This window comes from Leucopleurus acutus (genome assembly GCF_964270905.1).
Source record: "Leucopleurus acutus genome assembly, chromosome: 5".
NCBI classification, from domain to species: domain Eukaryota; kingdom Metazoa; phylum Chordata; class Mammalia; order Artiodactyla; family Delphinidae; genus Leucopleurus; species Leucopleurus acutus.
This window is the reverse complement of record NC_139147.1, coordinates 28,060,062-28,073,960: the sequence shown is the minus strand read 5'-3', so window position 1 is coordinate 28,073,960 and position 13,899 is coordinate 28,060,062. Positions and strand designations below refer to the sequence as shown.

General features: G+C 38.5%; 1 protein-coding gene across 1 annotated transcript in view; it reads left to right on the top strand.

The window, feature by feature from the left end:
- The first annotated feature begins 1,705 nt into the window (after positions 1 to 1,705).
- Positions 1,706 to 13,899, top strand: part of USP25 (ubiquitin specific peptidase 25) — a 139,955-nt gene continuing 127,761 nt past the window's right edge. Inside the window, 1 exon segment of the mRNA XM_082840200.1 lies at positions 1,706 to 2,115. Coding sequence (XP_082696326.1) covers positions 2,071 to 2,115 — 45 coding nt within the window. The 5' untranslated portion in view covers positions 1,706 to 2,070.

The window sequence follows — 13,899 nt, the reverse complement described above, 5'->3', positions numbered from 1 at the left end:
GTTATAAAGCAGAAACTAACACACCATTGTAAAGCAATTATACTGCAATAAAGATGTTTAAAAAACTAAAAATTAAAAAATAAAATCTAACTCAGAGGAACCTTTATTGCCAAATTCTAGAAACTAAACTAGTATCTGGCAATATCCTTATAAAACCACAGTACCAGATTTTTATGTTAAATTTAACTTTCTTAAATTCAAATGTCATGAACTGGATAGATTTTAAAAAAAATCTGTAACACAGACAAACTTGGAGTTGATATGTGGAAAGAATTTTCATCTATAAATGAGGAAAAATGGGCTGTAGTAAGCTTTTGTTGACAAGTCACCCTCTTTGGGTCTCAGTGTTATAAAAAATGTGTGCATTCTATCAGAACTGTTGCATTATTCCTTAAAATTCTGGGTTTCCAACCACTTCACAACCTTTCAAATTCTTCTGTTAAAGATGTAAAATAAAATTTGTAATCTGTCAAAATCAAATGAGCAAATAAACATGAAGACTCAAGAGAAAGACCTCAAAAGCTATTGAAGACATCTAAGGGTGCAGAGCAAAGACAGCTTGTAAAGTGCACAGACTGATTACAAAACCTTAGGAGTTACTGTAATCCATGATTATTAAATAAAACCTGATATTTCAATGATCACGTACCAAACTTGCTTTTCTTGCCATCAGATTAAAAACTGTATCCAGATTTGCATATGTGTGCATTGTATTTGTGACAATACGCACTGATTATTCCCCCTCTCCCGCCACACCATCACCCTCACGTCCCTATCTGCTTCCTATCCCCAGATTAGCTCCTGAAACTTAAGATATTTTTGAGGCTACAGATTGCTTTCTCAATATTAGGTTTTCCTTACAATGCCACATATAGTCAAGTATTCCAAGCAGGGTGGTTAACAGATAATTGTTTGGCAACTGGGATATTAGGTAATGTATACCATCTAAGCAGTGATACTTTTGTAATATTGTCTGTTGTATAGACTGTATTTCATTTATATCAAACCTTTGGAAAATATACCTTATTTCTCCAGAGCCTAGCAGTGACTGGCACATGTTTGAATGAAAGAAGTAGACAGAGAATATCAATATTCATTTACGTAATGATTAGTTAAGGATTAAAGTACATTCCAGCATAAGGGCTTCTGACAGCCTTTTGCTTAAACCACACTTGACTTTTCCCTTCGGGCGAGTATACTGCTTGTGAAATTCCTAGAAAGGCCAGAGACATAGAAAGGAGCTGGGATTCGGGACCCAAATTGGTTTTGGGACGTTATGTGGCCTGGAGAGAAATGTTTTGTCTTGGAGGAGTTCGGAAAGCCAGTGATCTAACAAATTCTGGGCACAGAGAGAAACGCTGCCCTCCCGCCTCGGCTTGGAGCATCGCGGAGCCAAGGGCAGGCGTCGCGCAACCTGCCGCAGGGGCGGCTCCGAGGCCCGGCCCACGTGGCGCTCCCTCGCTCCACCCGCGGGAGCGCGGGTACGGGGGGTGGGGCTCCGGGGCGGCTCCGCCCCGCCCCGCCGCCCCGCGGGTCATAATGTAGGGTTAGGGCGGCCGGAGGGCGGGGCTCGGCGCGGGAGGAGCCGCCGGGCGGGGGCGGTGACGACTGTTGGGGGAGGGGAGGGGAGGGGAGGAGGAGTCGCGGCGGGAGGAGGAGGACAGCGCCATTCCGGCCGCTCCCTCTGTCCCTTCTCCCTTCCCCGCAGTGGCCCGCGAGCCGCCAGCGAAGGAGCGCGTGAGTGACGCGTCCGGACTTGCTCGCGCCCTCCCGCGCCGAGTGTCCGCCGCCCCGCTCATGGCCCGGGCCGCGGCCGACGAGCCGTGCTGAGGCTGGCCGCGCGGAGTCGTGGGGCCGCCGCCGTGGCCCTTGCTGTCTGCGCCTCGCCGCCAGCCCGCGGTGCCCGCGCACGCCGGCCGCCATCGCCTTCGCGCCTGGCTGGCGGGGGCGCTGTCCTCCCCGGTCGTCCGCGCCGCTCCCTGGAGCTCGGCGGAGCGTGGCAGTCAGGGCCGGCGGAGGCTCGAGGAGCCGGACGCCGCCGCCGGTGTCGCCGCCGGCGCTGCGGGGGCCATGACCGTGGAGCAGAACGTGCTGCAGCAGAGCGCGGCGCAGAAGGTGAGGCGAAGCCGCGAGCCGGTGCGGCCCGGCCCCGCTCCTCCTTCTGACATGCCGCCCTTACCCGCCTCGGCCTGGACCTCCCCGGCCTCCCCCGCTGCCGCCCGGGCCTCCGCTGCCCTGGGCTTCCCCCTTGCTGCCCCCCGCCCTTACCCGCTTTGGGGGCGTCGCGCCCAGTTCCGGGCTGCGTGTGGAAAGCGGGGTGTAGTTAGCGTGTTTCAGTCCACTTCCTTCTTGCCGATTGTTTTCCTGTAGCAGACGGTGCCGAGTATTTGGTTGAGCGCGACCTCACATTCCTACACTCCTCTATATGGCTTCTTAATTAAACTTTATCTTCCTCCTCTTTTTTAAAAAAGGAATAGACAGTTGTCATCCCTCTGAACCCAGTTTTTATTTCCAAGGTAGAAACATTCCAGGCCTGCTATTTTGCAAAAGGGTCTCCACCAGAATTGAATAGTCGGCCTGGCGGGACAGGTACATTAACCAGGTAGACTCGGTGTAAAAGTAGAGGATTTGGTTGGTTCCTTTTCCTTTCTTCCTCCCTCCCTCCCTTCCCTCCCTTCCTTCCCTTCGTTCCTTTCCTTCCTCCCTTCCTTCCTTCCGTTTCTTTTTCTTTTCTTTTTTTTCGTTTTTGAATATAGAAACTGTCCCTTAAGGAAACCTTTCTGGCCGTGTTTATTCCAGGAATCCTTTGTCCCCTAAGTTTGACCTTGTTCCATCGTTCACCCTTTACTCTTGCCTTAGTCACACATTCGAATGGTCACTCACTTAAGAAAAAAATCTGCGTGAAGTTTCAGATCTTTTACGTTAAGTAATGAGAGATGCTACTTTTTTTTCTAGATTTTGCTTTCAGAATCTCAAGTGCACTATCACGGCTTGCACCATATCCTGAAAAGTAGTTGGCTATGACTTAATTTTTTTTGGGGGGGGTGATCATTGGTGTGAAAAGCATTTTGGGCAAAAGGAAAACATTGCTTTACTCGTCTTGGAATTATGGGGGTAACCAGCGTTTACAGAGAGCAGCTACCAAAAGTATATTTGATTTTTCTGGGAGAGTAGTGAATGCCCCACCCTGTTGTAGTTTTGGCATTGTTATATCCTACCTGTGCTTGATTTTAGAATAAGGGCTGCTGTCCTGCTGACTATGTGTATACACGCAGCTTGCTAAGTTTTTGCTTTGAGATTATTTTTAGAATTTTATTATAGTACTTGAGGTAATTGAAGATGCTCAAGAATTTTGGAAAGCAAGGATAGTGCATTGTTAGTTTAGGCGCTTTGGGAAACTTGTCTTTGGAACTCTTGTGTGCTGTACTGGTTAATTTAGAAGACTATTGCAGACTGCAGTTTATTTACAGTGAAATAATTCTAGATTTAATAATGGGAGTTTAGAACAGTTTATCTCCTAATCCCCTCCATTCTGTTTGGAATACCTTAAACTTTAGTTTTTGATGTTGAGTATGACAAAGTCTTAACACTTAGAGGAGGATCTTGTGGTCATATGTATACTAAGCAATATTTAATAGGTTTGGTGTCGCTTCTGTTTATAGTTGTGTCCAAAGTTGAATATTAAAGGCTATGTGTTTCAAAGTGGGAAATATAACTCATATTTTTCACATCTCTTAAATTTGAACATTGGCAAGATATTTGTGAGTTTTTTAAATTGATTTTGGACTAAAGTACTTCTTTAGCATAAAATTAGGTAATGCAGATCTGCCCAATTCAGAGGTTTATGCATAAAATTGTGAATCAAGAATCAAATTACTGAAAGTGGTCCTGGCCACCAAGTCCAGTTTCCTAGTTTACTGAGTCCCCTCCTTAAACAAAGGGAGTAGTTGTTAGTCTAAAATATTACCATTATGATGCTGTTTTTAGTCTGTGTCTGTCAGATCATCTCATTGATACTGTGGACATTTTTTTAAAGCAATACAATTGCATTTATTTTTATACTTCCATCATGGTGTTTATGTATTATTTTTAAAAGAAACATGTAATGTGTTTGCTTTCTATATCAATATACTATTACTTTGTTACTCAGAACTATTTAAAAATATTCGTATAGGTTCAAATGCCTTAAACCATCCACTTAAAATGAATTGACAATTTAAATCCACCGTGCTAGTAACTAGGAAGTAGACTTCAAGCTAGTAACTAGGAAATGAACTACTTTAAAAGAAACAAAAGTGAAACTCTTTGCTTTTAAATTAGAAACTTTATGAATTATTAGTAAAACGAGAATTGCCTAGTGCATATTGCATAACCAAAATCTTAGCCTGTTTTCTGCTGTCCTTTAAAAAATTGTGTGTTGTATGCTCATGTATAATATTAGCTTTATATAAAGAGCCATATTTTGGTAGTTGGAACAGTTTTCTATTTTTCAAGATTTTTTTTTCTTCCAGAAGGATGTATGATTAAAAAAAAAAAGCACAACACTCATATGTCTTTTGTCACCTACACAGTAGCTTGTCACAGGGTAACATAAGGCAAGGGCTGTCTTTTCCTCTGATGTGTTCTTTGCTTGATTGCTCAAGTTTAGCCATGTCAGGGAGTTATGAGATTAATTGTAACTGCAGAGAGCTGTTTTTTTGAGGTTTAAGACGATACAGGTGAGGTGGAGTTGGCAGCAGATTAGCTACTGTTAAAATCTGTCATAATTTTGTTCTTGAACATGTGTATTCAGCCTTTGTGCTTGATATTTACCGAAGTGTAGGATCCTTGCATCTCAGAAATTTGATTCATAGATTCAGGTCCCAAATAAGGATTTAAAAAAAAATACATCTTTATTGGAGTATAATTGCTTCACAATGCTGTGTTAGTTTCTGTTGTACAACAAAGTGAATCAGCCGTATGCATACATATATCCCCATATCCTCTCTTGAGCCTCCCTCCCACCCTCCCTATCCCACCCCTCTAGGTGGTCGCAAAGCACCAAGCTGATCTTCCTGTGCTATGCTGCTGAGTAGCATTGACATATATACACTACCAAATAAGGATTCTTTAGGGCAGCAATATAGTAGCCTTCCTCTCAGGGACCAAATTAATTTGTAGAGTTAAGTGAGCTGGATACTATTTTCATTAAATGTATCCTCCTGAGTTAAATAAAACATAAGGTTCATAAGGGAAGGTATTTTGCCTATTTCATTTCACCCTAGGGCTTAGAACAGCTCCGTGCACTTAGTAGGTTTCAGTAAATATTTGATGAATGAGTGAGTGTTTTCTAAAAGGAATGCAAGCGCAGGGGTTATTTTAGTTCCCAAACTGAATCTCAGGATTTAACATTATTGAGAAACGATGAAAGCTCGACACTGTGGACAACTGTTAGAATAAAGGCGGTGTAGTGAAAAGACTAGGATGTGGGTTGATCTCAATCACCTTTCTATGACCTTGGGCAAGTCATTAAATGCCTCTGAATCTTCTTTTAAAGCCTTAAAGTTAGTATGATTAGACATGAGCAACTTTTTAAGATCTGAGTGTTTAGTGTAGCAAAGCATACATTTATTCCAGACAGGGAGGATAAAAAAGAAATAGTAGAGGATGGAGGCAGAAGGAATCTTATGGATCAACAGTTCACTTTCACTTAGTTATACTGGGGGTTAGGTGGGAAGGATGTCACAGATTAACCAAATTAAGAGTTAAAACAAAACTTGCAAAACAATACAAGCTGAATTCAGGGTAAATTTCTTAGTTAAAATAATGTGGTATTTTCTAATTTAGGTATTATCTAAAGTTATAAAAATATAATACAACATTTCAAGGGACAGTTAACATTATATAAATCACTCTAAACATTATATAAAATGGATATTCTTTAGTATGAAATAGTTGGTTATCTTGGTATTAGCATAAGACTTGGTTTGCAGAGAGAAAGGGATCCAGCTGCTTATTCCCTTTTTACTCCTTTCTTTTCTCACCTAATTTTGATTTGTTATTCTAACATTGTATCCAGCTGCCTTAATGAATTTTCATTAGTTCTACTATTCTGTTGATATTCTTCAATATTCTTTGTATGCAGGCCATATCATTTGCAAATAATTATCATCTGACCTCCTCTTTGCCAATCTTTACACCTCTTTACTCATAAACTGTTTCATTGTTTTAGCTAAGATTACAGAATACTACTAGGGTTAATACTAGTTTCTGCTATGTATTGTTTCATTGTAATATGAAATGTCCTTACAGTTATACGTTTTTAAAATGCTTTGAAATCAGATTTAGATGTTGACTCTTTATCACATGTCTTTTGTTTTGTTTTGTTTTGCGGTACTCGGGCCTCTCACTGTTGTGGCCTCTCCCGTTGTGGGGCACAGGCTCCGGACGCGCAGGCTCAGCGGCCATGGCTCACGGGCCCAGCCGCTCCGCGGCATGTGGGATCTTCCCGGACCGGGGCACAAACCCGTGTTCCCTGCATCGGCAGGCGGACTCTCAACCACTGCACCACCAGGGAAGCCCTGTACATGAGGTTTTAATGATCATATGAAAAGGATATGTATTTTTTTGAGAGTTATAGAGTTCTATATTTATATATTAAATGAACACTTACAGTGTCATTTGAATATTTCATGTTTTTTTCTTTATGTCTTAAATTCTGAGAGATACTGACGTCTCTACTTTTAATGTAATTTCATCAAATTATCTTTGTATTTCTAATGGATCTAATCCAAACTTGTGTTTTTGCTGGTCTTTTAGTAAGATTTCATCATTTCCATATATAGTGATAACAAATTTAATCCTTTTATTGCCCTCTGACTTTGATTTATTTAAAGAGCCTTTTCTGCTCTTTTAATTCTAAACGAATATATTTAAGCATGTTTTTTCTATAAATAATTAATAGTTTTCTCTCCTTCCCTGTGCCCTCAATAAGATAAGACTGTTTAGCATATTTTTACTTATAGCATTCTTGATTTTGTTGGGATAATATGGAATTCTAATTTAAATGATGATATTTAAAATTTTTTACAATATACCTTTCATCAAAAATATTACTTAATTGTGTTACATGTTAGTAGCTAATAAGTTTTTAAAAATAGGTGTTTAGGTGTTTAATTTTAACTATGTTTTTCTGTGTAGTTTAATACCGTTTGATTTTTTTTGGTAGATAAGTTGTTAACCCTCTGTATAAGCTTATAAGATTTCTTCTTTGGTTTTAGAGTGCAGAAATTTCACACACTTGTGTGTGTGTGTGTGTGTGTGTGTGTGTGTGTTTTTAACCATCCTGGCGAGGATTTTTGATCTGAAAACTTTAGTGTTCTTCTCAGGAAAAAGATATATATTTAAGAATTATTACTTCTACTCTATTCCTTTTTTCTTTCTCCTTCTGAAACTACATTATTTGAATATTAGATACCATTCATCTCTCTACCTTGCTTCAAATTTCATTTTATAATTTCTTTCCCTTTTTGCTCTATGTGCTAGGATAACTTTTAACTTTGTCTACATTATTATTTTTGTAATGCCAATTCTGCATTTACTCCCTCCACAGGTGGTGAGATATTTTTTGTGGGTTTGTTTTAATAATGTATACACTAGTTGGTTCTGAAGTACACAGAATTGAATTAATCATAAACGTTGGATCATGATCAGCTCTCTATGCAAATATGTTTTTATTTACTTATGAAATAGCATATTAATCTTTAATGATAAGCACACATTGAATGCACTACTTAAAACACAAGTGAGAACTTTGAAAGGAACCTATATCTAACCGTATAGTCCCCTCATCGCATCCCTCCATTTTCATTTGAGATTGTAATCAGCTTGAATCCTGTTTTCATTTTCCCCTTGAGTTCCTTTTTATTGCCGCTCTGAATTCCTGAAGGTATATGTTTTTAATTTTAGTCGTTTTAACTTGGGAAACTTTTTTCACCTTGATATATAAATGAAATTCATCTATATAGTAGTAAGAATTTTAAAGTTATGTTTGTAACATCTAGATCTTATTCTGTCTGTACTTAATATTTTGTACCTGGTGTGAGGTAGGGATCCAATTTAATTTTTATTTTGTATATGATTTTTTTTTGTTGTTAATCTTACCTTATTGAAAAGTTAATGCTCTCCCCCACTGAACTGACAGACCATCTCTGTCATATATAAAAGCTTTATGGAAAATGCTTTTTTTCACCCTCTGCTGTTTTGTTCCGTCATTTGTTTTGTGAATACCGTCCTGTCTTCGTTGCTTTGGCTTCATAGTAATCTCTAGTACTGAAAAAATAAGTTTGCCCCTCTTCTTCCGAAGTATTATGGTACTTTATCTTCCTTAGAAAGTTTAGAATAATTTTACCAAGTTCTCTGAAAAATCCTGTTTGAGTTTTTTAGTAATTTTATTGAATCTATATACCAATTTGGGATCATTAACATCTTTATGATATTGAGTCTTTCTATCCATGAACAGGGTATACTTCTTTTTATTTAGGTCTTCTTTAATTTTTTTTTTTTTTAGTTTATAATTTTAACAGTAGAATTTTTACACATTGTTTATCCTATGTAGTTGATACTTTCTGATAACAATAATATGTGGTGCTTTAAAATGTTTGTTATTTGTTACTGGTGTGTATGAATGCAGCTAGCTTTTGGATAGTGATCTTATATTTAGCCACCTTGCTAAGCTTTATTCTGATACTTTCATAGATAATTTTGGAATGTCTACATAAAAGATATCATAAATAAATCATGACAGTTTTATTTATTTGCAATTTCTATGCCTATAATTTCATTTTTTCTTATACTAGGTAAGACATATGATAAATGTTGTTTAGAAGTGATGATAGTGGATGTTTTTGTTTTATTGCTGCTTTTATTTATTTTTTTAAAAATTTATTTATTTTTTCGGCTTCACCCCCCAACAAATGAACAAATGGTTTGGTTTATTTTCTTTCTTGTTTTTTACTCTTGTGAACTAAAACATGCCAGTCTACTCTGGGACACTGATAGTATAAGATCACACCCTTAAATGTAATAATTTCTAAGCTAATGTCACCCTAGGAGACCTTTATAAACAGCTATCCAGAGTTTTCTTGCTACACCCTGATCTTGTCATAGTGAAACAGAGCAGGACCCTATGGTCCTTGCCCCCCACCCCCCCGCCATGTCCTTAGCCTGCCTTTGTAAAAAATTAATTAATTAATTAATTTATTGGCTGCATTGGCTCTTTGTTGCTGCGCGGGCTTTCTCTAGTTGTGGCGAGTGGGGCTACTCTTCGTTGTGGTGCGCAGGCTTCTCATTGGAGTGGCTTCTCCTGTTGCGGAGCACAGGCTCTATGTGTGTGGGCTTCAGTAGTTGCAGCATGTGAGCTCAATAGTTGTGGCTCGTGGGCTCTAGAGCACAGGCTCAGTAGTTGTGGTGCACGGGCTTAGTTGCTGTGTGGCATGTGGGACCTTCCTGGACCAGGGCTTGAACCCGTGTCCCATGCATTGGCAGGCAGATTCTTAACCACTGCACCACCAAGGAAGTCCCAGCCTGCCTTTTGTCTGTGGAAAAACTTATCAATGACTTCATTTTAATCCTCCTCCCTTATTTTCCCCATGATTTCTCCATCCAGTTTTAGTAATGTTTTATGGTATCTCTGTTAACTGCCTCACATCCTTCTTTATTGCTGTTTTTAAAGGACAGTTCGTTACTTTGTTACCTGATATACTTCTAAAGTATTTCTCTTGGACAAATACATAGGAGTGGAATTGTTGTAAGATATGGCTAAATTTTTATTCAAAATGGTTATACCATTGTACATTCCCATCAGCAATGTATGAGAGTTCCAGTTGGTCTATATCTTTGTTAACACTTGGTATTGTCAATTTTTATATTTTAGCCATTTTAATGAGTATGTAGTGGTACCTCATTGTGGTGTCAATGTGTATTTCCCTAATGACTAATGGTTTTGGACATCTTTTCATGTGCTTATTGGCTATTTTTGGATGACTTTTAAGCATTGTTTCTCATTTATTATTCAGTTTTACATTCTCACAGGATCAGCAATAACAAAAGCTACTTATTTTTCCAAGTCTGAAAATGGCAAAAAAGTTAAAGATGTTCCTAGAGGTAAAACACTTAGGAGCATGTACTGATATGCTTACAAAACAAAATGAAATTGCACAATTTTTCCTTCATTTTATATTTTTTAAAGTAATACCTCATAAAGAATGCTCACTACTGAGGAATGAAAAGCCTTTTCTTCTTCATGCCTCAGACTAACATTAATCACTTTAATAATTAATAGCACACCCAAGAATAATCTTTATGATGTGTATTTTTCCCCACAGGGTACAAAAGTACTTTCACATTGTAGTTAGCTTGGAAGTTTGGAAAGAACTTGGGGGACCAATGATGGGGTGGGATGAACTGTGGACAGGTAAACAATTGAGCAGAGAAAGACTTTTCTTACGGTTTTTGGTCCATGTGAGAATGAGACAGAAGAATAGCTTGTTTTGAACTAGAAACTTATTATTTGTTGGGTTTTTGTTGGTGGTGTTCAGCCTGGAAGTGGCTCTGTTGGGGTGAGTGGCACTAACTTTGAGGACAGGTTTGGCTGCAGAGCTGAGAGCTAGGTCCTTAGTGAAGAGGAAAGATGTGGGGGAGGAGTATAGAGAGAGGGACCAGGAATGAAGAACCATTAGTGGCCGGGATCTGATGCTGTGCTTGCACTAATGTGAGAACCAACCATACACCTGCATATACAAAAGTTTATGCGTCATAATTTGAGCCAGAATACATGCAAGCTTGGGCTGGAGGTGTGGGGCTTGCTGTATCCTCCACTGAGGCCTCTGAGCTGGTCTTGGTGTGTCAGAAAGAGGGCCCCTAATGTCTTCCCATGAGACCTTAGAGAAAGGCTTTGGGTCAGGACAGGGCCAAGGAAGTGGGTTGAAAGGAAATTAGCAGCAGTCCACTGCCTCAGGTCTAAAATTTCCAGCGTTTGGAGGGAAGAAGGAGCTCTCTGTACAGGCCTCCTGGGGTCATGGACACTCTTTGTGCCTGTTCTAGTTGTACCATACATATTCTCAGAACTGACTTCCGGGCTTCCACAGTGGGGCCGGGACTTCAAGTTGGTAATAAGCCTGCAGAACTAATAGAACTGATGATATTTCCATTTTTGCTTGTGGCATCAGAGGGAGGGCACCCAGGGTATCTGAGCATGTGAAGCTTTGGTGGGATAGAGAAGGAAGCATATGAGCATATGTGGTGGTTATTTATACTTATGGTTACACAAACTTAACCATTCTGGTGTTGATAACCTAATTGGTTATCTTTTTATATGTTTATGGACCATTGAGGTTTTTTTTCCCTGCGAAATTCACATTTGTTTCTGTTTTTTTTTCTTGGGGGGGAGATTGTTTTACCTTTTTTGATTTGAAGGAGTTCTTTATAGTTTATATACTACTTTTTTTTCCCCAACTTACATATTCTGCGAATATCTTTTTCCGTTTATCAGTATGTCTTTTTACTCCCTTTATGTTGTTCTTTCATGAATAGGAGTCCATTTTGATTTAGTCTTATATGTAATTAGTTTCCTTTATTTTGATCTTTCATACCTGTTTCATAAAGATACTCTCTTTTATTGCCGTGTAATCTTTTTCTTGTTTTGCTTTTGGTATTTAAGTCTTATTCCAATTGGATTTGAATTTTGCATGTCTAAGTAGGTGTCCGAGTTGATTTTTCTCATCTGGTGAACCAGCAGCTTTATTGAAAAGTTTCTCCTTCCCATTAATACTCCACTTGATGGCAGTATTTTTTTATCCTTGAGTTAGGACTGTTTTAAAGGAAGACAGGAAAGGAGGTTTCTGGAACTCTTTCTTGAACTAAAGTATTTTTATTATAGTTTTACTGAAGCTTGCATAAATATAAAATAGATACACATTTATTATGTTCTATTGTGTAGCTTTTATGCACTGAAACCAAAAACCAACTGTTAACTCAGTTGTAACCAAAATTAAAAAAACAGAATAACAAGGTTAGCTTAATTTGACAGATGGTAGTGTTTTACAGAAGCTAACTTGGCAGTTGCAGCTTCAGCCAAGGAAAGTAATGTATGTATATCAGGATATTCTTGTAAAATATCTTTATTAAACATTCGGAATAGATTTTATTGCTGCTGTCATCCACATTCCATCTGTGACCCTGGTACTTATTTGATAGCCTTTGTCTTAAGAGTAGTGTTCTCAGCCTTTTTGTTGTCAAATCTTCAGAGATGTGCCACCAAGAATGATCATAGTTTAAAACTTTTTTTTTTGCTATAGCTTAGTAAATGTATTGTAATTATTCTAGTATCTCTTAAGCAGAATGTTGAACTGAACAGGTTTTGTGATTTAGTGTAGAGTGGAATACACTTGCTGTGAATAAGAGGTAACAATTATAGCTTACTTTTAAGTTAGTGCCATATAAATATTATGTATTGGAACTTGTCAATATTTTGCCTGTGAGCATGTCTTAGTGCCTGGATAATCAAGAGGGTGAGATACTACTGTGTAGTGTGATAACTCCTTTTGCAGATACCATGCAACAGTATTGTTGTACTGGAATAATAATTGTGTTGTAATTATTACCACTTCCTTTAGGAGTTGTTGAATTTTGTTGTGGTGAAAGTTTTAAACCTTTTCAAGCATGCTGCCAAAAATATTTAATATTTGAACAAGTACTACAAACACAGAGAAGTTGAGAATTGATGGGTAAGAAGACAGTAGCAAGTAGGCCTAGCTATGGGCAAGATTTTTGTAAGCTTGTCAGCTTTTGCTGTGTACTTTCAGTACATATATTTAAACTATTTACATTTGGGCGATACAGCATGGTAAAATTTGGCTGTTAATACCATATACTATGTGTCTACTTAACTGTAGGAGTTTTTGAAGGTTTAGTCTTTGATTTTCTGCTTTCTTCTTTGCAAGCTTTGAGAGATTATGTAGTTTCTCAGTCATATATGTTCATTACTACCAAGTTTGTATTTTCAAAATAAAATTTTCACCCTCAAATAAACTCTTGTTTCAGGTTTTCAATTCCTGTTGTACATTTCTGCTTAGATACCCAGTCGACTCTCATTATCATGTCCATCCATTCATTTATTCTTTGTCTTAAGCAGATAGAGAAATAAATAATACACTATAAAAAAACTTATAGTTTGGTGGGTGGGAGCCAGAAATGCATACATTATATTAGAAGTTAAGTGAAGTATATACAGGATATATTGGTAGGACCAAGGAGAGGCTCTAAGAACAGGAAAGGCCTCATAGAGGAGGTAATGTTGAAGATGTATGGGGAGATTGAAGGTAGCATTCTAAACGAAGACAAGTCCATGAGCAAGGACAAAGAAACCAAACAATTTGGTGCCTTCTGTTATCTGCAAGTAGCTGTACGAGGCTACGCGTGGTAAAATAAAAAGTAAATGTTTAGTCTTTTCTCCTGGTTTCTGCCACAGAAATTTACTGTCTTTTGTATGCTAATGAGATAACTCCTGGTTGGGGGACTAGATAGTTTCAGAATGGGAGCTGTGCCTCAGAAAAACCAACCACTATGATTAGCGAGTTAGAACTTTCAGCCCACTCTCCAGTTCAAGGAGGGGAGAGGGACTAGAGATTGAGCTCAGTCACCAATGGCCAGTGATTTAATTGATCATGCCCACATAATGAAATCTCTGGTGCCTTACACACTTTTAATAAGTGCTCAGTAAGCGGTGGTTCTTGGATAGCACTTGCCATATATGGTTAATTTTCCTCTTCCTATTGTTTTTGAGACTTACTCTCTTAAAAGTACAGAATTGCATCATTAACGTAGTATTAGAATACAAAAATTGCTTTTAAGGAAGTTGTA